General features: G+C 44.3%; 5 protein-coding genes across 11 annotated transcripts; 2 read left to right on the top strand and 3 right to left on the bottom strand.

Annotated features, from left to right (window-relative positions):
- Positions 1-60: 60 nt before the first annotated feature.
- LOC6619831 (serine protease snake) lies at positions 61-2,664 on the bottom strand. Its single transcript, XM_002044008.2, has 4 exons — positions 1,922-2,664; positions 1,556-1,810; positions 1,011-1,227; positions 61-945 (listed from the first exon to the last, which is right to left on the bottom strand). The coding sequence occupies exons 1-4, from the start codon at positions 1,998-2,000 to the stop codon at positions 318-320; spliced, it is 1,179 nt and encodes a 392-aa protein (XP_002044044.2). The 5' UTR covers positions 2,001-2,664; the 3' UTR covers positions 61-317.
- Positions 2,160-3,832, bottom strand: LOC116802189 (chromo domain-containing protein LHP1-like). The gene has a single exon (XM_032725729.1). It carries the CDS (start codon positions 3,665-3,667, stop codon positions 2,897-2,899), a length of 771 nt encoding a protein of 256 aa, XP_032581620.1. The 5' UTR covers positions 3,668-3,832; the 3' UTR covers positions 2,160-2,896.
- A 603-nt stretch (positions 3,833-4,435) lies between these two features.
- On the top strand, positions 4,436-18,753 carry LOC6619832. Of its 7 annotated transcripts, none has more exons than XM_032725125.1 (10): positions 4,436-4,535; positions 5,520-5,664; positions 13,866-14,586; positions 14,815-14,934; positions 15,187-15,267; positions 16,175-16,283; positions 16,350-16,609; positions 16,909-16,965; positions 17,638-17,905; positions 17,967-18,753. In XM_032725125.1, the coding sequence occupies exons 3-10, from the start codon at positions 13,998-14,000 to the stop codon at positions 18,544-18,546; spliced, it is 2,064 nt and encodes a 687-aa protein (XP_032581016.1). In that variant the 5' UTR covers positions 4,436-4,535; positions 5,520-5,664; positions 13,866-13,997; the 3' UTR covers positions 18,547-18,753. The 7 variants fall into 7 exon arrangements, with proteins under 7 accessions (XP_032581016.1, XP_032581012.1, XP_032581013.1 ...); XM_032725126.1 differs by having other exon boundaries at positions 4,446-4,535; positions 5,523-5,664; XM_032725127.1 differs by having other exon boundaries at positions 4,483-4,541.
- A 432-nt stretch (positions 18,754-19,185) lies between these two features.
- Positions 19,186-21,096, top strand: LOC6619833 (kelch domain-containing protein 3). The gene has a single exon (XM_002044010.2). It carries the CDS (start codon positions 19,482-19,484, stop codon positions 20,691-20,693), a length of 1,212 nt encoding a protein of 403 aa, XP_002044046.1. The 5' UTR covers positions 19,186-19,481; the 3' UTR covers positions 20,694-21,096.
- LOC6619834 (INO80 complex subunit C) lies at positions 20,927-22,330 on the bottom strand. Its single transcript, XM_002044011.2, has 2 exons — positions 22,070-22,330; positions 20,927-22,010 (listed from the first exon to the last, which is right to left on the bottom strand). The coding sequence occupies exons 1-2, from the start codon at positions 22,200-22,202 to the stop codon at positions 21,811-21,813; spliced, it is 333 nt and encodes a 110-aa protein (XP_002044047.2). The 5' UTR covers positions 22,203-22,330; the 3' UTR covers positions 20,927-21,810.
- Between the last annotated feature and the right edge of the window lie 78 nt (positions 22,331-22,408).

Below are 22,408 nucleotides of genomic sequence, written 5' to 3' on the forward strand. Positions count from 1 at the left end.
CGGCTGAAAAAGCAACATGATTCCCCAAACAAGAAACCCAATCCAACAAACGTACATGGATTGCTATAAATATTGTTCTGTTTATTTAAATCTCAATTGTTGATTCGATATGCGCTGATATGCAGTTGGCTTTCGCTTACGGGTAAGTTTAAATAAAGTTTTAAACACTAAACGAGCTCATAAATAAATATTTCCCATGCGTCATCTTGAAATTGGTTGATTTGCCTAATATATGTGTATGTAAATATTCAAATAATTTCTTGCTGGATCATCTTGTAGATCTATTCCTGTATATATGAAGTTGTCAAAAGCAAAACTCAGATCGTCGCCCGCAGATCGAATTCGGGACTGGTCGCCATCTGGATGGGCTTCGGTGTGTTCGTCACCTGCTGCACTGGCCACACAATGCCCTCGATCCAGTCGACGAAGCTGGAGACCCTGGTGTAGACCGATGGCGGTCCACTGGCACATCCCTGTCCCAGCGATGTGATGCCCACCACATAGCCGAGCAGGCCGTCCTGCATGAGCAGCGGTCCGCCGGAGTCGCCCTGGCAGGTGTCCCGCTCGCCGGTTATGTCGCCGGCGCACATCTGCGTGCCCAGCACGCCCTGGGCCAGCTGATCCTTCTGGTAGTGCGGCTGGCACTCCTCGTTGCTCACGCTCTTCAGCGGCACCTTCAGCAGCTGGGCGGAGGATAGGCCGGCGAAGCTGGTCTGCCCATAACCAATGGCCGTGACCAGCGTGTTGGCCACCTCCTTCTGCGTCCAGATGCAGGTGGGCTTCAGTTCCGGCTTGGCCGCCGTCTCCAGTTCCAGCAGCGCAATATCGTTGTACGCCGTGCTGGCACTGTAATCCGGATGGATGATCACGCGCCGAATGCTTATATCTTCGCCCTCGGTCAGGGTTAGATTGTCGCCACCGAGGCGCACCTGACTGGGTGGCTCACTGGAGGAGAGGAGGCGATATTATTAGGAGCTCAACATCCCGTCCGATTAGCGGATCCAACTTACCCGCCCAAGTCGGCACAGTGGGCTGCGGTCAGCACAAAGTTGTTGGCGATCAGGGCGCCGCCGCATCGATAGTATATCCGCTGATCGAAGTTCGAGCGCCAGCCCAGTGCCGCCATGAAGGGGAACTCCCGCGGACGGGTGGGCTTGCCGCCCACCACCGACACGAAGAACTCGTCGCTCTCTTTGACCTTTGACACCTTGTTCAGTTCGTTGCAGGCTGGGGGAAATGGAAACGCCAGGGGGATACCCTGTGCTTAGTCATGGATGAAACTTATTTACAAGATTTCGTAATTAACTCATTATCACTTGCGGCATTTGAACAAAAACCTGTTCTTGTACATATTTAAATTAAATATTAATGAGTAATAGCTTATACTAATTGGCTACTATCAAAACTATAAGCTATATACTATCTTAAGCCAGTTTATATAGAAATAAGATTTGCATGCCGCTAGTGCCATTTCATATTGATACATATACTTGCAATAATACAATATGATTGCTATTGGTGGACATGGATATGTTGTGTATGTGGGACATCTTACCCTGCTGGCTGGATCGGGTGACAATTGGAGCTGCAGCTGGGGCGCAGCACACGTAGTGGTCGAACCTCACAAAGTAGCAGGTCTTGGGCGATTCGCGACGCTCCAGCCAGCCGTTCAGGGCACTGGGACAGTACTCCATGCGCCGGCAGGTGCCCTTCGTCCGCGCCACGTCGTCCAGTTGGCACTCATCGAAGGTTTCCTTGGGGAAGATGATGCCGCGCAGCGACTGCGGACTTATGGCGGGCGTGGCGTGAACTGCGACGAAAAAGTACCATTGGATGGATGTGTGTATTTCCTGTGAGTCACTGTCACTCAACGCGACTGAGCTGGGAAAACCCCTGATCGATCAGGTATTCGTGTACTCACCTGCCAAAAGTGGCAGCCACACCATCAGAAGGTGCAGATACACACGGGTGGGTGTGGAACGGGCAGACCGAATGCGCATCCTCCGTTCTTGATCAGCGCCAGGTGCGGACTGCAGTGGGGTCAGCTCGACAAGTGGCGATCCCAGATCGGAAAGCAGAAACCAGCCGGGCAACTTCCAACTTCCAAGTGCCAATTAACCGAAAGCCAACGGACACACAGTGAAAAAAGCGACACAATATACCATAGATGGGCAGTACAAAAGTTTTATTTTTGAATTCTATAAACGTGAATGTGTAGAGAGCAAACAGAGTGCATTTTTTTCAAACATAGATTCCTAAAAGCGTTACAATATATTTGCACTTTCTGTTTGAAATACAATAAAGGTTATTCGCGTACATTATACATTTTGATTATTGTCGCTTTTGCGCACGTGCCGAATTGAATTTATTAATTTCAAACGAAAAAATACGCTTTTGTTTAATTCCCGAGCTGTATTATCAGCTCGGATGCTTCTTGACTTTTGTGACACGAGTTTTGGGCTTTTCTGATAGCAGCCAGAATCGAAACGAAAGCAATATAAGCAGGAGCAACCGGTTTTGTTGCTAAATTCATTTGTTTACTTGGATTTGGCTCATTGAACTTGGCTTATATGCATTGTTTACATTCGCTGACTTCAGCCACTCGTGTGATTTCCGCCGATATTGATCGCTGGTGTTTATGCTTTGCGTATCCGCTTACTTGTTCACAATCAGTGAGGCTGCGCGAATGGCGCCATAGTAGAAGGTATCAGATTTTCGGAAGCTCAGCTGGAAAGGCGACTAAAATCTGGTCACATGTCGTGGAAAGCTTGACTAATGATCAAACAATCGCATAGTGACGATCGAGCTGTGTACAAACATATTAAAATGCTATGCTATCTAGATGGAGTTAAAAAAAAAACGCTTAATCTATGTTTGAAATGCGATTCCCTTGAATTCAGGCATCTTTGTAATTAGGGAAGGCTAAACTCTCAAAGTATTTAATTATTGGCATCGGATATGCTTGTCGTATGTCGCTAAGCAGCACCGCGTCCATCGTGGGGTGTCCCACCCAGGTGACGAACATGAAGAGCTGCCTGCGAACAAAGTAGCAGTGGTGCACCATTTCCAGCTCCAGGCCACGCGCCAAACCGAAGGACTCCCTGTACGGCTCCATTTTCCAGTCCGGTACCTGCGCGGATGTGCCGCGTGAAGGGCTCGTATGCTGCACGCCCTCGATCCTTGGCTGCTCCACAGCCAGCGGATCGACACGCTTGCGCTCATGCGCGCGACCAACTCCTCGAGCTACCACCGAACTCCCTGATGATTGCTCCTTACTGCCGATCAATGAGCCGCGTTCCCCATTTGCTCCTTGGCCCGCTGCGGCCGAGCCCGATGTAGCCGATGTTACTGCTTGAGCACTGGGCACGTGGCGCGATTGGCGTCGGCGGGCGGCGCCCTTAGCCTTGCTTTTGGCTCGCGATTTGGGGCCCTTTGCCGCCTTGGCCAGCTTCTTCCGGAAGCGCTTGTACTGCCTCGCCTCATAATCGGCCAGCAAGCGCGAGAGGTGGCCCAATGCTTCCACTGGCTCCCATGTGCTCGCTTTCATCGGATAGTTCATCCACTTGACTCGAAACTGCAGACGACCTCTTACGATGCGCTTTCCAACGATCTTCTCCACCACATACTTCTGGCTGTCCACCGTGTTTCTCCGCTGTGGGCCGGTCATTTTACTTGATTTTTTCGTTGCCGAATCAAAAGAAATGAGGAAACTCCTGCGACCGTAATGGCGTTGCCAACACGAATGAATGTGGCGCACGTGCTTGTTCCACTACTATTCCAAAATTAGGCAATTTTCACAAAAGTTTGTGTTTTTTGGAATGGAGTGAGAATCATGATTTTATTTTAAAACTTTTAACGTTCTTTTCGCTTTTTCCGCATAAAGAAATAGCCTAATTAGTAAGATGCGCATGATTAAATAAGATTTCACTAAATATTTAATGAAATGATTTTTCCAGTAAAGGTGAAATTTAAGAATATAGCTGAATATTTGAAGAAAGAAGTCTTTTCTTATTTCTTCCTTCCTTCTGCGAATTTGATGTTTCTTTTTCAAACTGACGATCGGGCTGTATCTGCGTGGAAATCGAAAAAAAAATGCCTCGGAAACCCATCTTCATCCATTGGAGCGCCGAAGGGTCTTAATGTTTTGCCCAAGTCCATTTCAAATATAGTCTGCCTATGTGCTGCATGTAAACCAAGGTTGCATTGTAATGCGACAATTATTTATTTTTCAATAAATGCTTAACATATTAAATAAAGATTTTGTTCACTGCGTTTTAAAAAGCCGTTAGCCTCGATTTTTACCAAAAGCTTTTGTTGTAGTGTAACCGAAGCATCCGCGCGTGAGCTTTTTGGTATTTACGCCTCACTGGCGGATGGTCACACTGTGCGCGGCATTTGGCATTTTTGGCCGCGCAACCGAAAGCCGAGTCTGGTCAGTCGAAAAGCGAACTTTGAACAAAACGGACGTTGGAAAGGGTTTCCATCTATCAACATATATCCCCGTGTTTTCGTTTTGTTTTTGCCGGCATTTTGGCGTAAGTGTACGTGCGCTGCTTCGCCGCGCCCTTTCCTTTTCACTTCCGCCCTCCTTCGTAAGCGACGCGCGCACTAACGGTGAAAATGCGAACAGTGTGCCATTTATTAATATAAATAGCGCGTAATTCAATATACACTTTGTGTAGCGAACGTGGGCTTCTCTACTCTTCGCATTAATGTATTTTTTTTGTTTTGCCAGTGCTTCTTGCTTGCCTGTTGGTTCTTGCAAGTGTAGAACAAAATGAACAGAATGAGAATTGTAATTGTTTGAAGTTTGAATGGGGAGTGTGGGAGGGAGATGGCAGTACCCGCTGATCAGCTGAAGGTGAACCAGTGTTGTTGTTGTTATTGTTTCGCTAATTTCAAGTGCAACCCGTTTATCGCCATCTCTTTCTGCTATTGTCAGTTGACGTTATGACGTCACTAAAACCGTTTTACCGATCAGATGACTCAGGTGCACTGAACGAAAAGAGATTACTTAATGAAAGTTACGTATTGAAGCCAAACAAACGATTATATGCCAGATGACAAGCAGTCTCCCAAACAATTGATGTTAATAATGTCATTGAAAGTGTAAAGTATGTGCCTCGTAATCGATCCGCTAGTTTTTCGCAGTGCATTGAGAAGATCGCACACCTTTTGAAGCTCTGACGTCAGCTGGATATATTTAGAAATGTTAAACAATTGGTGACTATTACTTGCAGAGCAGCGAGAAAACAACAAGCAAAAGGGCAAACAGCAAACCGAGCAAATATCGATGTGTACGCACTATCAGTTGATAATGAAAAATTGCCCAACTCCCCCTTTTCCAGCCACTCGCTGATAAGATAAGATATAAGCATTCTTCGCTCCGCGTGTTTCGCATTCTTTTTTTTTTACATTTTTTTATGCGCTGTGCATCAATCAGAATTCGCTGAAAAGTTGTTAACACACACGTTTGTTGGCGTTTAATTTTTATTACTTTTTTTTTTGATGTTTTTTAGAAGTAGTGAAATAAACGAAGCAAACCAGCAAGGAAAACATAAAACAAATTAAGCAAATAGAAGTGACCGAAAAGGGAGAAGCGGTTGCAAATCAAGTGGCAAATAAAACACGTCATTTGTTCGTTTGTCGATCCAGCAGCAACAGGTGAGTCTAAAAAGCGGGCAAATGCGGGTGGTAATAGTATTGTTTGTGGCACTTTCACCATTTTTTTGGTGGCCATAATGAGAGCTATTTACGAGTATAAAAAGACTTGTTTCCTTTGTCACTTTTGGTCAGTTGGTGTACAATTTGACTGGTTGCTTTAATCGCCTGATTAGATAATGTTTACCAGCTTAATGAGCCACAAATGAATCTAGTAAATTCTTTTTACTTAAGAGCAGATATTGCAAACAATTGTACCTAGCTTCCCAAAAGTTGATATGCCCTAAAAAAATTAGCTGTGCCCAAGAACGTGACTTTCATATTAGAATTTGCAGTGCGAGGGCATCATAAACAAACAATTTGATGTCGTGCTGCATTTGAATTTCAATTTCAATTCAAATTCAAGCAATTTGAGCCGCAAGGCCAAGTGAGAATAACGATACTGACCCCCACTAAACTAACCGAATGATTGCCGTTTATGAGTCTGGGGATTTGTTATTGTTATTACTTGAATATATGTATATTTCGTATTTTGTATTTGGTACATTTGGCACTGGCTTTGATAACATTATTTGCGCTCTTCGTTGTTTACTGAGTTTATCTAAATCCATTTCCGTTTCGTTGTTGCAGTTTCTTGCCATTGCTTTGTTTCTAATTCATTTGTCTGACCTGCATTTACCCCTCAACGTTATCCGCACTTTGTTTTTTTTTGTATACTTCCGCTCTTCCAGTCGGTGGAAATTCCAACAATTTCTACGATGTTAAAAACATTTGGTTAACAATATGTATACAACGGCGAGCAGAGCGAGAAGAATCAACTGGAAAGAAAAAGAGGTGAGAGAAGTCCAAAAATGATCTCATTCTCGTATTTATTGTTGCTTACTTGGCACAGTTTTTGGTCAATTTTTTTCTCCAGTTTTTGTGCCTAGGCAATTTTGTTGCACATTCTAAAAGATTCAGAAGAATCAGACAATCTTCGATGCCACATCTATTTCCACTCATTGTCTAGAATTTTCGACAGCTATGAATCATGAAAAACAAGGTAATAGCGCAAATAACATCTAATAACTATTCTATGCGATTTCTTCACTTTGAACTTAGAAAACATATATGAGTTTATCAATTTCAAATATATTTGATTAGTTTACCAATTCGGCAGAGTTTTGGCCAAATCACCTTTTCTTCACGGGAAAATATACATATGTACATACATATTTACTACGTAGAATTCAGACCGAAGAGGCGAGACCATCTCCTCTCATTATAATTATCTATTCGATATATATGTATAAGCATGTACATATATTCGGCGCCGGTGTGTTGTGGGTCATTCAACTAGGAGTCCCAACCACTGCCGCTCCGCCGGATTCCCGGTTGCCCGGTTCCCCGGTCTTTCGGTCAATCGTCCGGCTCGGCATTTAAAAATAATCTCCACTCTATCTTCTCTTGACTTCAGTTCCGCTGCCATTTGTGGCCCGATCTCGATTGTGGCCACTTTTACATGGATGAAATGAGGCGTGAGGCTGCCGCTGCTGCAACTGCAACTGGTGTAAAATGATATGTGGATGATTTGTCAGCGGGACGATGGGGAATTCAACCTCATTTCGCTTGTCGATAAACAAATGCAATTCGAGATGAGCCGCGAATTTCACCCGCATTTCTGTGCGTTTGGCGGCTCATTTGAAAGTTGTTTTGTAATATTAGAGCTGGGGGAAATATGCTCATATTTATGTGGGTGTGACCTGAATCCGAAGGGCCTTGCAACTTTATATACCCATTATTGTATTCCTTCAAAGCAAATTCGTACCCATATCAACATAACTTGGCAGCGTTTTTTGACAAAAATAATGCACAAAAAATGGGGTGGCCCATATCGGTATGCATCTTGTACCTTGGTGGTCTTGTAATTCAATTTTCATACTTTCGCCGATCAGATTTTAGACTTTAAATTTTGTCATTTAATTACCAAAAATTCGAAAAAATCTGTATTTTGAGCAAAACATTGAAAATAATGGCCCAAATATGGAATGTCATACCTCGTTGAGTTTGTTTCTTAAATCCCAATCGATTTGCATTCAAGTTTGGGAATTCTGGGATTTTTCAATTTTTCGCAAATTTTGATAATGGTACCCCTTACAAAAAATGCGAAAATTTGGCCAAAAATTAATTTTACAAAATCAGTTTAAAAGTGAAAGGGGTTGTTAGTATTGGTTGTAAGGAGTACAAAATGGTACTCCTTTTTGCTCTGTGACCATTTTTAGTCAAGTTATAGCCAAAACAGCCAATTTGAAATTTCATTTTTTTGCCAAAAAAAATTTCCCAGATTTGTTGAGAAAAAAATATTAGGTATTTTGATCAAAACATTCGAAATAATTACCCAAATATAGAATGTCATACCTCGTTGAGTTTGTTTCTTAAATCCCAATCGATTTGCATTCAAGTTTGGGAATTCTGGGATTTTTCAATTTTTCGCAAATTTTGATGATGGTACCCCTTACAAAAAATGCGAAAATTTGGCCAAAAATTAATTTTACAAAATCAGTTTAAAAGTGAAAGGGGTTGTTAGTATTGGTTGTAAGGAGTACAAAATGGTACTCCTTTTTGCTCTGTGACCATTTTTAGTCAAGTTATAGCCAAAACAGCCAATTTGAAATTTCATTTTTTTGCCAAAAAAATTTTCCCAGATTTGTTGAGAAAAAAATATTAGGTATTTTGATCAAAACATTCGAAATAATTACCCAAATATAGAATGTCATACCTCGTTGAGTTTGTTTCTTAAATCCCAATCGATTTGCATTCAAGTTTGGGAATTCTGGGATTTTTCAATTTTTCGCAAATTTTGATGATGGTACCCCTTACAAAAAATGCGAAAATTTGGCCAAAAATTAATTTTACAAAATCAGTTTAAAAGTGAAAGGGGTTGTTAGTATTGGTTGTAAGGAGTACAAAATGGTACTCCTTTTTGCTCTGTGACCATTTTTAGTCAAGTTATAGCCAAAACAGCCAATTTGAAATTTCATTTTTTTGCCAAAAAAATTTTCCCAGATTTGTTGAGAAAAAAATATTAGGTATTTTGATCAAAACATTCGAAATAATTACCCAAATATAGAATGTCATACCTCGTTGAGTTTGTTTCTTAAATCCCAATCGATTTGCATTCAAGTTTGGGAATTCTGGGATTTTTCAATTTTTCGCAAATTTTACAAAAAATGCGAAAATTTGGCCAAACATTTATTTTACAAAATATGTTAGTATTGGTAATAAGGATTAAAAAACGGTACTTCTTTAAGTTGTGTGACCACTGTTGGTCAATTGACGTCGAAAATCGCGTTTTAAACATGGCATTTTGACCAAATTGGCATTATTTTTTCAAATTCAGTGAACCACTCTCGATCTCAATTATTAATCGCTATGTGGGTCACCTAATGACGCCTTAATCAGCCTTTAATCGGTGCTCCTTCAACAAGAAAAGCAGCAAACAAAAGCGAAAACCGCCCACTGGCACACTAAAGAACTTTGCCCCCAAAAAGGATAAGGGGTTTTCTTTGAAATCTAAGGGGTGGGTCTTTCAGCATTTGTAAACTGCATTTTCGATGTGTGTTCTATGTTCCGTGGCCATAAAACTGTCAGACTGGCTGATCATATTGCCAAGTTGCTCTAATTTATGGAGCACCACCAAATCCACCCAAACCCACCAACCATTACGGGTTTTTTCTTTACTTTTTTTTTTTTTGTGTGTGAAGAGGGTGGTGCTCTGAACTTTGCCTCGCTAATTCCCAGAATATTGCCTTGTGTATTGTGTAAGCAAAGGAAAGCCGACTTTTCTTTTCTCGCGTGTTCGAATGAACTTATTAACGAATGCACTTCCAGCACGTCACTTGAGGGTTTTTGCTTAAGAATTAATGGCAATTGTCCATATGACGCATTCTGTAATTGCTTTCGTTCGATTTTCCGAGCTATATGTGGTCAGGAAATTATTGTGCTGCCCGCAAAGGGTTTATTATTAGACACGTTCAGGTAATCTGATTAGAAAGATTAGTATATATATTTGAACGAGTAAGCAAATCAAGTTATTAGACGATTGGTAATGATATAAACATCTTTATTAATATATATTTTAAGAAACGTATTACAAGTAAACCCGACTGCTTGCTTGTTTCCGATTTAAGGCACTTTCAAATGATTGCGTAGGGCATCCGCTTGTCCCACATGCTGCGTATTAATAATCCAATTTCTATTCCGTGCACAAAGGGCATAAGAGTCAGCGGCATGGAAATGGGGAAGTTGAGGCCATGATGGGGTTTGGTCATTTCGAGGACTGAGGGGATTCATTTGAGCCCACGCACTGCATGAAGTATTGATCAGCGGCTAATTGATCGAGTGATCCACTCGTATAACTCCAAATTGATGAAGATGATGTTGGGTAGGGGTAATGCCGCATGCCACATGCCACAGCGATGTCGCAAACTGTGCCCAAAAACAACAGAACGGAACAGCCCCAAAGTATTGCATCAAACCGATCCGCGCGAGAACTTTATTATTATTATTATTAGGCTTCTCCCCTTCGCCCACACATAAGACTCGATGAATAGTTTTTGGTGAGCCATCTGACGAGAGATTGGGCAAAGACAAATAAATCTTGCTATCTGGGCATTAATACTTTTCCAATTTGCGCAACATGATTCACTCTGCGATTCAAGGGTCCAGACAAACTGACGACAGGAAGGAGCTTAATTTGATGATCTTCTTGGTAACAAGTCAGCGAAACATATAGTACATAGAATAACATGTGAGTAATACGCCGATATGCGAGCGATTGAGCTCAAGATAAACACTCACTTACATTAACATTGATGGGTTTTTCCTAGTTCTTTCCCAAGCTCAGATTGTTTGCTTTCAAGGTCAGCGCTCAGATGGCAACTTGTTTGTCGATTTCAATAGTCGCAAAATATTGCGTCACGGGCGATAAAAGTCATCATAATGAAATACAATACTATACACTCATTATATATATGTATGTATATAATATATATTTGAGGGGCTGACGTCATCCCAGATTTGGTTGGACTCGTCGAGAAATCCCAACCTAGCCTAGCCAATTCAAAATCAAACAGAACGAGCGAACGAACTCAATTAACCGAAATGGAAAAACATTTTCAGCCGACTAAACGTAATTCAGAGATATGCAAATTCTGATTGAGTTTGTATTCAAATTCGATTGGCAGTTAATGTTCAGGGCAAGAATGAGGCATTCCATTCGCTAGTAAGATGTCTGATTTAAATTTCATATCATGCGCAGCAACTATTAGATCAAATATGATTTTATTAAGATCACACTATGTACTTCTAATGAACACTTGCCGCTATTTGCGTTACCGAATTCCCAGCCAAATTTGTTGTTTGTTTGTTTTTTTCTTGGGGGGGCGCCCAATAAATTGCCTAGTTTTTGCAGCCACAAGAAGCTGCTTCAAAAAGAATTTCCAAATTGTTTCATAAACAATCTCATGAAGGCAGCAGGGTGATTTTTTCGAAAAACCTTGACTCGCTGGACGAGACTATGAAAATGTCCAGAGATTCGATTTGACTGTAGATACGGTTTATTTACAGCTCGATGGGGCAAGGCATAGCTATATCTTTTCCATTGCCCAATCAATCGGTGAGAACAGATGTATGAATATATAGCGACTATATCGTCTCTTATCGCCGGATAAGTCAAGTCAACGCAATTGATAGTCAATTAACCATCGAATCAACAATGTTCGATCGAATCACGTTTGCCGCCGTGAGTGAGTCACTAAGTACACTAGTTTACTTTGCAGTTTATTGCGTTTGTTTGTGGAGCGACGCGGTTCGGGAAACTTTGACTTTGAGTCACGTTCTCGCCCCTTTTGCTAATTGCGACAAAGGGAGAATTAACTGAAATCAACTGAAATTATGCGGTAATTAGCGCTTGTTACACTGCCGTAGCCGAAACAAATCCACCAATTGTCTCGATTTTGGGCCGCTTACTATGCAACTTCTTTGGGGCAAGTACATACAGGAGGGAGCTCCATGCAACAAAAAAAAAAAAAAAAAAATATAATAAATGTGGCAAACAGGAAATTGCTGGCGAAAAGTGTCTACATATGACAGTTTCATGTGTGGGCCCACGGACAACCCACTTTCTGGCTGAGTTTGCCCGGCTTGGTCCACGCCTCACTTAAGCGGTACACTGAGAGAAAATAGAGCAGTCAAATGCAGCTTGATTCTTGTTAACACTTAAAGCACAGTAGCTGAAGTCAATCAACAAAGTATATGAGTCAATCATCAAGTGTTTCGATCTATTAAAGATGAGCACACAGAGCAAATAAAAAAAAAATTAAAAAAATAATAATAAAAAAAATATATTTTAAATATTTTCCCTTATTTCTAAAGTGGAAAAGTGGGCCTGTGAAAAGAGTGATTTTTTCTGTGGGTTGTGGAAGGAAAGCACTAACGGAAATTGCCGCCAATGTAAAATGTGTGCGTTGTTTTTTATGCAGCCATATATAGTTATGGTATGAAATTTAATTTCGTAGTATCTGCACAATGTCTGGCTACTAGCTGCATATTTGTATGTATTTTGTTCGTCACAAGACACGTGACTGGGATGCTGTCAAGCGTGAAGGGTTTTCGCCGGGGAGCCAAGCCCTTTGGCTTTGCCTTAGCCCCTTTCGGGATTTGCTGGAGTTGTGGGAGTTACGCATCGCCAGGCACTTGCGATAGGAATTTCCATATCGGACGTCGCCCCAAAAAAACACGTTGGCCAGCGGAAGTGAAGCAATGCACTTCCAAGCGGGTGTGTACTGTACTGTACTCTGCTGCAGTTGATCCGAGATCCGATCATCTCATATTTATTGTTTTGCCAGTGTTTTTAATTGAAATTGCAGACGACGAATAATTTCCGGTCGTGAAATTTGAGTGCTCTGCACCCTTTGGCGATGAAAATTGAAGAGGGCCGAAGTGCTTTTAATCTAATTAAGTGAACGGGATGAATGGATAATAATGTCGCATTCAGCACAAAGTACAGAGCCAAAAAAATTTTACATTTTCAAGTTATGTGCCTACAATTGAATAATAATAAATAACAACTTTCTGTCTCATCGGCAAGTAAACCAAAGCCGAATTAATTAACTTGACAACTTCCGTTGTTTTGGAACCCAAACTTATATGAACATACGTATGTATGTACATAACTCATTAGCCGAAAGTTTAGTTGCCGTAATGTCCTTTTGGGAGCACCGAGAATTCCACGAACTGGCATTTGGAAAATGTAAATTTTCACATCCTCTGCATTTTCCGCTTTCCATGCCCAGTTCATTCGCCCCTCGTTTTCCCGCGGGGAAGGAATGCTCCTGTTGTTTGTCCTATGCAAATTTAGCGGCAGCTCAACCCCCAAAGGAAAACACCACCACCCCCCATTTTCTTAACAATTTTCCATCTCGGTCGCCAGTTCCCTGGGCGAGTTCAAAAACCTTTTTGTGGCTCTTTGGTGACATTTGGCCGGAAGTTTCTGCCTTTATGCCTTTAATTGCTGGGGGTGGCAGGTGGTTGACCCAAGGCTCTCTTTTTTTACCCATTCGGAGCTCTAATTTTTATGGTTGTCATGCACATGGCGTTACCACGTTTCCTATTGATTTTCTTCCGCTGGCGTTCTGTTTTGGTTTCTTTTAGTGCTATTATCGAAGTCACTGGGTCGCAGTAAGCCGCCAAAGGGGGGGATGGTGAAGGGGTTTCGTATTTATGACACCAATTATTTATGAATTCTAAATTTGTTTGGCCCACTGCCAGGCAGACAGACAAACAGACAGACAGGCAGGCAGCACAAGAAGCCCCGAGTTCCAAAGGCGTCGAAGGGTACAGGTAACATTTGATATGACCAATGGTTTCGGGTGGGGGAAATTATGGAAATGCGAGTACTGGGCTAAAAATACAGCTGGCACAGGGCAGAGTCCCTACAAGCGATATTTTAACTGCCACGTGTGGCAAATGGGTTACATTGCTTAAAAAAGAAACTATAGAACCAGATATTCAGATATTCTTTATTTCTCATACATGTACATATTGTGGATTTAATGAACTGTTTATTTTGCATCATACTTAATTATTGAATAAGTGTCCACGGTAGGCGAAGTTCCCTGTTTGTCAGCCACTAATGACAGTCGACTTTTGGTTTCTTTCGGCAGCACCAGCAGCAAGTTTGGGCTCAAGGACGTCGCCGGAGCAGCGGTATCGTATCGGATCGAAGGAGCAGCAGTTCCAGCAGCAGGGAGCAGGAGAAGCAGGAGGAGCAACGCGGAGCAACCAGCACCAGAACCATGTCGGAGCGCAGGAGTCACATACAGATGGCGCCGCCACCGCCGCCCCCCAAGCCAAACAAATCGCAGACAGCCAATGGAAATGGAAATGGGAACGGCACAGGCATTGGCACTGGCACTGGCAACGGAACCCTGCCGAATGGCAATAAAAACTATAACAAAATTGTCGCAGGCCAAGACCAGGAGCCGCTGGCTCAGAACTCGAGCGGCGTTCGAAGGAGCCAGTCGCCACCACGCACAGAACAGGTCGTGATGACGCCACGCGGTAAAACGGCCAACAGCACGGTGATCCTCATCGAGCGCAAGCTGGTCGATGAGATCAATGATCGCGTCCATGTCGCCGGCGGCGATCACACGGGCATCATCATCAACAAGGACACGGTCGCCGGGCAGAAGAGCGCCAGCAAGGCGGCAGCGCTCTCGCTGGAGTTCCGCGTCTTCCTGGTCAGCGCCAATACGGGCAAGCATTCGCAGGAGTCGCGCACCCTGCGCTTCTGGTTCCGCGACTGGCTGACCAACGAGGAGAAGCAGGCCCACATCGCCCAGGACTTCTTCAAGGAGCTGGTCAGTCCGCAGGACTTTCCCAGAGGTGGGTCTGAATTGCTCTACTGATTTGAAACCAGCTGTGGTTTGATAAATGAACCATTTTTTTAATGGTTTCAAGACTCTGTTAAATATATATACATACAATCCTTTATGGTTTGTTTACTTGTATTAAATTTGATAAGAAAACCCAGAACTTCTTATCAAAGTAAAGATAGAAGGCAGTGTGAGAAGTTTTAGGTTTGCTTGATTCGCTTTTTATTTCTCTTTACAGACTACGTGGGCTTCATCAAGAAGATAATGAAGCTCCTGCAGCACGGATACACGGAGATCCAGTCGATCGAGATTGAACTGCGCATCCTGGAGGAGACCTCCGCACCTCCCTCGCGACCACGTGAGTATTCCCTGTTCCTTTCTATGGGGATGTAATAAGAGGGAACTTGATATTCGAGATCTTGTAAATCAAGAGCTTAAATTAAGAGCTTAGTAGCCTATTTTTATGCATTTTTGCTCGTTGAATATCAAGTTCCATGTCTTACTTATGTTTCCGAGTCGACTTTACCATGCGAAATTGACTTCTCATCTGAACTACATGGCTCCATCTATCCTCTGGGCTGTGCGGGTGGTTTGTTTTTGTGGAGATCAGCCCGGGATGGGTACATCATCTACTGCTACGGCGACTGCAACCGAAAGTTCGAGGAGGCGCTGATGGCGCAGCGGAAGACAGGTGACGGCGACAACCTGATGAAGGCCATTTGGCTGGACATGTACACCGAGCAGCTGAGCGCCCGACGGAAATGAATCCCGATTCCAATGCTGCTCCACTGCTCCAGTGCTCCCAGAACTAATCATCATCTAATCCAATCCGCTCAACGAACTTCGTTTTGTATCCGCTTCGTTGCACATTTCCTCGCCGCCTTCCTTGTTGTTCGTTTTTGTTTCGTTTCGTTTCTCCTTTTCGTACTAATGCACGCACTAAAAACTCACTAAAAACAAGAAGAACGCATTAAATTTATACACAAAAAGTGTTGTGCACTTCAGAGTATTGAAAAACCAAGAACGGATATGTAAAAAAGCGAAATAAAATAAATAACCAGCTAAAGAGCTGGAAAATTGCTAGTCAAATGCTCTGCAGTTACTGCTCCTAATCCACAAGGATCCCACCTGAGTTTCCATTGATAATTCAGCTAGGTGGTAAATCTACTTGGAAATCTGTCGGATGTTTCGAAAATACCCTGCATTTGTGGTCTCTTAACAGCTAGTTACCTTGTGCTGTTGTCTAGCGCATCCTGTGCTGGCTTGGAACCCCCGAAAGCATTCCCTGCCCCTTCAGTTGTCCTCGAAATCCAGTTGACACCTCGAGTGTCCAATTTGTCTGCTGTCTGCAATTAAAATGCGCTGCTTGAGCACTTAATTGACCGCCCTGCCAGCCGTTTGACTGTGTGTGTGTGCTCATGCCTGTGCGTTTCCTTTACTAACAGACACCGCCTAACCAGCCACGCTCACCGCTCAGAGTAGATGTCATTGCTCGCTAACAGAAGAGTCCTCGCTAAATGAATAACCCATTGGTAGCGGGAATCGCCAGACATGTGCTTTAATCGTGTATGTTGTTTCCTTTGCTCTCATCCCCGTAGTTTCCCTCGAGGAATCGCAGTTCGAATCTCCGCCGTTGACCCAGGAGAAGGTGCTGGAGCTCATCGAGCAGGCATACCCCAATCCCGTGTCTCCCGAGGATCTGGCCAAGTGAGTACATCAAGATCCGGTTGAAGTCTGGATACCAGAGTAATTAATTCATTTTGTTTAATGCAGGGACTATGGCTGGAGCGAGCAGGATGTGCTGCTGGTGATCAAGTCGCTGCAGGAGCGCGGTCTGATCAAGTCGATGGAGTACAACGCGTACACCCGCATCCACCACGAGGACAAGGAGATTAAGGTGGTCAAGCAGATGCCCACGATCGCCTCCAACAAGCAGCCCACCATTGCCATCATCACGGCGCAGTATTGCGAGAAGCTCGCCGTGGACGCGATGCTCGAGAACAAGGAGACATTCGTCCGATACACCACAGTCGGTAGGTTCAGTTCAGTTCAGTTCAGTTCGATAGCGAGTCGACTTTCCCTCAACTCTTACTAATCAAACTCTCGCCTAACCGTCTTTTCTCTGTTTCTCTCTTTCCCCTCCTGTACCCCAATTCCTCGACTTTGGTGGAAACAAAAAAAAATATATACAAATCCTTATCACCACGAAATTTCGCCATAAACGAATGAATTTGCATACGAATTTGCTGATGTTTACTTGCCTGCAATGATATTAATTAAAAACAAACCTTTCACCTTCGCCCGAATCGAAAAATACCAAACCATGTAACAGATTCCGATCCCAATCTAACGAACTCACTCAGAAAGTCCAAAAAGAAACGAAGATTCGGTAAGCTAAATGTCCAGAACCCACTCCTCAATTGAGAAGCACCCATATATCTAAGGTCAAGTTCATGAGTTTTATATGATTAATGCTCTAAAGAATCAACTTTGAATCAAAAATAGCAATAGTAATGCGAACATTAAGCAATCGATGGGTGTGGGAACATGGAGCGTTCGCATCTATCGAGTGTGCACTGTACGCGACAGAGTTACCATAAACTTGGATAGAAAGTTATGAACTTGGCCTAGAATAATTTGATTTGTTGTAACTTTCGTGTCCTTTGTGTGTCTGTGCTGTATTGTCGGTGCTTTGTTTTGTTTCATTTGTTTTGTTGTTATGGTAAAGGATTGCCCCAGGATACATGACCTTCCATTGTACATATGCACATGTAACTACGTCATAAAACGGATTGATTAGATCCGTCACGCACTCGGTTCATTAATTGGTTTACCATCAACATTATGTTTTGTATTTTGGTCGCAAAAGAATATTGGATGTATGGAATTTATAATGGTGTTTCTTTTTTTGAAATAATATGTACATTTCGTATGATTTGATCCTCTTTCCTGTTCTTTTGAGGCCGTTTTGTATAATTTGGCATATATCTATCAATGTCCTGAACGTAAACCGCTTTCTGTAAGCCAATCAACTGATCCAAACTTTCTCTCTTCTCCACAGGCGAATCGAATGTGTATACCCTGGGCAATATCGGAGCGCACAGGATCGTGAGCACCAAGCTCCCGTCGGTGGGCAGCAATCGGGAGGCGATGACGGCGACGGGTAATACCACCACCCGTCTGCTGGGCACATTCCAGAAGGTCGACTTTGTCTTCATCGTGGGCGTGGCCGGTGGCGTTCCCCACTACACGGACTACAAGAAGCACGTGCGACTGGGGGATGTCGTCATCTCGTATGTGGACAAGCAGCGGGCACTGATCAGCAATAGGTAAGTTTCTCGAATATAACATCTTCAATCTATCAATCGTAATCATGTATGCTTCTTACAGCAAGGAGAAGCCGTACGTGTACTTGTACAAGAGCGGCGAGGACGTGAAGACCTACTTCCCGGTGAACGATTCGCTGCAGCAGATCGCCGAGAGCCTGCAGGCCAACATGCAGGTGAAGCGGCCGTGGGAGGACTACCTGAACCAGGCCCAGCAGGCGCTGGCCCAGAAGACGGATGCCGACTTCAACCGGCCGGACGCGCGGACGGACAAGCTGTTCATGAACATTGGAAACAACGAGGTGATCGAGGTGGCCCATCCCATTGCCGCCGACGAGGTGGACGGTGTGAATCGGCTGCGACTCCATCTGGGTCCCATTGGATCCGGTAGGGATCTGGTGAGAAGCGACGAGCTGCGCACCCAGTTCGCCAGGAAGTACGGCCTACTAGCCACCGATGTGGAGATGAGCAGCGTGCTGGACAGCATCATTGGCAACTGCAGAGAGAGCTTTATACTGGTGAAGGGCATCGCTGACTACAAGGACGGCACGTCCACCAGGAAGTGGCAGAACTTCGCTGCCATTTCGGCGGCGTCGGTGGTCAAGTCGGTTATCTGCGGCATGGACGCGCCCACGAATGTATAGGAGGCGGGGCTTCGAATCCCCAATTACCTCCATTCCCTCCCCCTCCCCTCCCCCAGCAGTCCTAGCATTTGATTTGCCTCAAATTTTCGTACCGATCCCGCTGCGGCGTCCCACTATTCGTAAACCAAAATGTGCATAGATTGCATCATATATAATGTATGTTCGCGTAATATTGTATTAAATGATTTCTTGTTATTTATTTTGTTATAACTTTTGTACTACAATCAATCTAATTTACACACAAACACTTGACGTATATAAACACATATATACAGCAGTAAATAAATATCGCAACTAAGCTTGCAAACACTAAGAATATTTAGTGAGAATTTGTGATTGGGTGAAAAGTTCAGGTAACTTAACCAAAGATATTAGAATAGTATAATCTCTTTGACATTATTCATTGTTTGGAGCTTCATCTTAAAAATAAATCTAGTGTAAAAGCAACTATTTCGCAAAAATAGATAGATATTTAAAGCAACTGCATTGGATTTTCGAAATTGTAATTTTTGAAATGCAATTGTCAGTCTGAAATCGATACTATCGATATCGATAACAGCACGACCCAGTGGAGCCCTGCTATTTCGTGCGTCCGCTCACGCAAGCAACTCTGTGTGTTTGTGCTCTTCAAAATCCGATCCGTTTCGTTTCGTTTCAACATCTGGCAAAACTGGCAGAGCGGAGCGCAGCTAGTGTTTGGTATCAGCGTTTACACCTGTGTGGCCTTCAATCGCTCGCAGCTGCGCCCGGACCTCCCCGCCCCGCGCCCAAAAGGAGCGACAACTGCGGCGCACTTGCTTTCCTTTGTGTGTTTTGGCTGCTTCGGCTGCTCGGGCTGCTTGGGCCCAAATCAAAGATCTCCGTCTCCTCGCACAGCACACTGGTGCTACACGGCCCGCAGCCCACAGCGCACAGCTCATCCAGTTGGCCAAAACATGCTGTGGACGGTGCACCTGGACGGCGGGCCACAGCGGGTCAATCACGCAGCGGTGGGCGTGGGCGACTTCATCTACAGCTTTGGTGGGTACTGCACTGGATACGATTATCGCTACAATGAGCCCATCGATGTGCACGCCCTGAATGCGCACACAATGCGCTGGACTCTGGTGCCCCAGCAGCTGGACGCCGCGGGTGTGCCACTCAAGTATCCGCTGGTGCCCTTCCAGCGCTACGGACACACGGTGGTGGCCTACAAGGACCGCATCTACATTTGGGGCGGCCGCAACGACGAGAATCTCTGCAATACCCTCTACTGCTTCGATCCGAAGACAGCGCAGTGGTCGAGGCCCCAGGTCACTGGCTGTCTACCCGGAGCGCGGGATGGCCACTCGGCCTGTGTCATTGGCAATAGTATGTACATCTTCGGTGGATTCGTCGATGAGATCAACGAGTTCAGCAGCGATGTGCATTCCCTTAATCTGGACACCATGGAGTGGCGCTATGTTCAGACATTTGGCGTGCCGCCCAGCTACAGAGATTTTCATGCGTCGGTGGCCTACGAGCAGGAGCGCATGTACATCTTTGGCGGGCGTGGCGACAAGCACAGTCCGTACCACAGCCAGGAGGAGACCTACTGTCACGAGATCGTCTACCTGGACATGAAGACCAAGGTGTGGCATCGACCGTTCACGGCCGGCAAGGTGCCCGTTGGTCGGCGCAGCCACAGCATGTTCGTCTACAACAAGCTGATATATGTCTTCGGTGGCTATAATGGCCTGCTGGATCAGCATTTCAACGATCTGTACACCTTCGATCCGCGCACCAAGCTGTGGAACCTGATACGGGCCAACGGCAAGGCGCCGACGGCGCGACGGAGACAGTGCGCCATTGTGATCGGCACTAGGATGTTTCTGTTTGGCGGCACCAGTCCGAGAAGCGGCTCCTCCAGCTCACCGGCAGCTGTTTCACCCACTCAAGAGGCGGGCGGAGCCGCAGCGGTTGTTGGAGTTCTACCGCCCGGTGTGGCGCTTATCGACTACAGCGATCTGCATGTGCTCGACTTTGAGCCCACTCTGAAAACCCTGGCCACCATGGTGGTGCTCAAGCACCAGCTGGACATCTCGGGGCTGCCAAGGAGCTTCCGCTCGGACCTGCAGATGCTGACACAGCCGAACAGTATTAGTCGGCCCATCAACCAAGCCGGCTAGCGTCCAAAGCCATAAGGAATAAGCCGAAGTCGACTGCCACAAAATGGAATGAGGTGGAAAAGGGTCTAGCATCGCGGAGCCACTAGTCCGGCTCTTTGTATTTGAGCTCAAATAACATTTACGGGAGGGATGACGAATGGAGGACCTGAGCGAACGAGGAAGAAGCCCCAGTAATTACAAAAGTTTTAGAAACTTGCTTTTGGCAATACACAATAATTATGACTATTTGAATATAGAATATAGTTCATGAAACATTTATAAATCGTCCTTAAATGATACACAATAATTATGACTATGCGATTATAGAATATAGTTCATGAAACATTTATAAATCGTCCTTTCGCCAAAAGGCCCGATAAGAAAATGAATATAATATCTTAAAATCATTTGTTCACACTATAAACTTGTGCGTACACTTAATGAGTTCAATTTGGGTGTTTGACCGCGTGGTCATATCTCTTGACACTTCGGCAATAGGCCGCTGCAATCGTACTTATCTGTAGTTGCCACTTATGCTGTCCTGTGACATGTTTACTGCAGCCCATAAATAGAACATATTTATAGTTTGCCTACTTACACATATTTAGACACATTAATCATATTATTCACTTTTGTTTACTGTGCCTTCTTGCTGAATTTTGTATAGCTGGTTAACTTAACACTATATTAATCTGTGGGCCTTTCATTGCGAACTCCAAACTTGCACGAGTCGGCTGTATAAATATTTGCTTTTCGCATTAGGATCTATGTGGCAGCCGTTTTGTCAATTTAAACAATTTCAAACCACCAAGGTATTCATCTCACCTTGGAATTACCTAATCTATTGTTGCGGTCAAACTAGTGACAAATCTCTATAGCCAATTTACAGAGATCATCTCCTTTTAGGCAGCGAATGCATATATATGGTAATTGTGGATGCAACTCCCCTTGAACGCGGTGTTCCAGCCAGGAAACAGTCATCGAATCACTTGAAAGCAACAGCCTCGCACGCAATGCCAGTAAGAGTAAGGTCAGCAGCGCTCTAATTGCCTATTATGAGTGGTAGTTGGATCGCAAGGTCTCCAGGGGCGGAACACAGCGAGTACATGGGATGTATGCACCATATGGATCGAACGAACTATCCCACAGCGCTCGTATAGCCTCGCACCATGAGATAGCCATTGACGATGTCCGAGGGCATGTGCTGCATGGACGCGTACTCGTCGGCGCTGGCGAACCTTAGTTTCGTGTGCGGATCGGCATAAGGAGCGGGCAGACCGCTGATATCCGAGTACTTCTTGGCCGGAACCAACGAGGGCGGTGCATTGAGCGTGAAGTCTGCAATGTGAAGTACACATATGGATGCCGTTGCGAATCCACATTCATTGCTTACTCACAGGTTGGTTGTTCGGCGGACAGCTTTTGGCTACGCTCCATGTTGCTTATCTGCCGTAGAGGGCGGTAAACACAGTTCTTTGGAAAGGTAAACAAACGCTTAAAAGATCGTTTAGGCTTCGCGTTTTGTTCCATATTTCACACGTTTCAAGCTCGCAATTGAGATGGCCAGAAATCTAGAGATGGCAACTTATGCCACGGCAAGTCTATCGAGAGTAGCAGGCATCCAAAGGCATTGTTATCGATTTGATAAGCATTGAATATATCGAACAGAAATAAAGAAACAGCTGTCTAAATTAACAAATAAAGAATTAATTAATACGCATCCATGAAAGTGGGCT

The sequence above is a fragment of the Drosophila sechellia genome, chromosome X (genome assembly GCF_004382195.2).
Source record: "Drosophila sechellia strain sech25 chromosome X, ASM438219v1, whole genome shotgun sequence".
Lineage (NCBI taxonomy): Eukaryota > Metazoa > Arthropoda > Insecta > Diptera > Drosophilidae > Drosophila > Drosophila sechellia.

Excerpts from the sequence above, each read along its gene's own strand:
- LOC6619832 (XM_032725125.1), top strand. The coding sequence starts at position 13,998 with ATGTCGGAGCGCAGGAGTCACATACAGATGGCGCCGCCACCGCCGCCC. Across the intron at positions 15,268-16,174 it reads GATGGCGCAGCGGAAGACAG|TTTCCCTCGAGGAATCGCAG; the intron begins GTGACGGCGACA and ends TCATCCCCGTAG. Across the intron at positions 17,906-17,966 it reads CGGGCACTGATCAGCAATAG|CAAGGAGAAGCCGTACGTGT; the intron begins GTAAGTTTCTCG and ends TGCTTCTTACAG.
- LOC6619831 (XM_002044008.2), bottom strand. The coding sequence starts at position 2,000 with ATGCGCATTCGGTCTGCCCGTTCCACACCCACCCGTGTGTATCTGCAC. Across the intron at positions 1,811-1,921 it reads GTGGCTGCCACTTTTGGCAG|TTCACGCCACGCCCGCCATA; the intron begins GTGAGTACACGA and ends TTTTCGTCGCAG. Across the intron at positions 946-1,010 it reads CACTGTGCCGACTTGGGCGG|TGAGCCACCCAGTCAGGTGC; the intron begins GTAAGTTGGATC and ends CCTCTCCTCCAG.
- LOC6619833 (XM_002044010.2), top strand. The coding sequence starts at position 19,482 with ATGCTGTGGACGGTGCACCTGGACGGCGGGCCACAGCGGGTCAATCAC.
- LOC6619834 (XM_002044011.2), bottom strand. The coding sequence starts at position 22,202 with ATGGAACAAAACGCGAAGCCTAAACGATCTTTTAAGCGTTTGTTTACC. Across the intron at positions 22,011-22,069 it reads GTCCGCCGAACAACCAACCT|ACTTCACGCTCAATGCACCG; the intron begins GTGAGTAAGCAA and ends TTCACATTGCAG.
- LOC116802189 (XM_032725729.1), bottom strand. The coding sequence starts at position 3,667 with ATGACCGGCCCACAGCGGAGAAACACGGTGGACAGCCAGAAGTATGTG.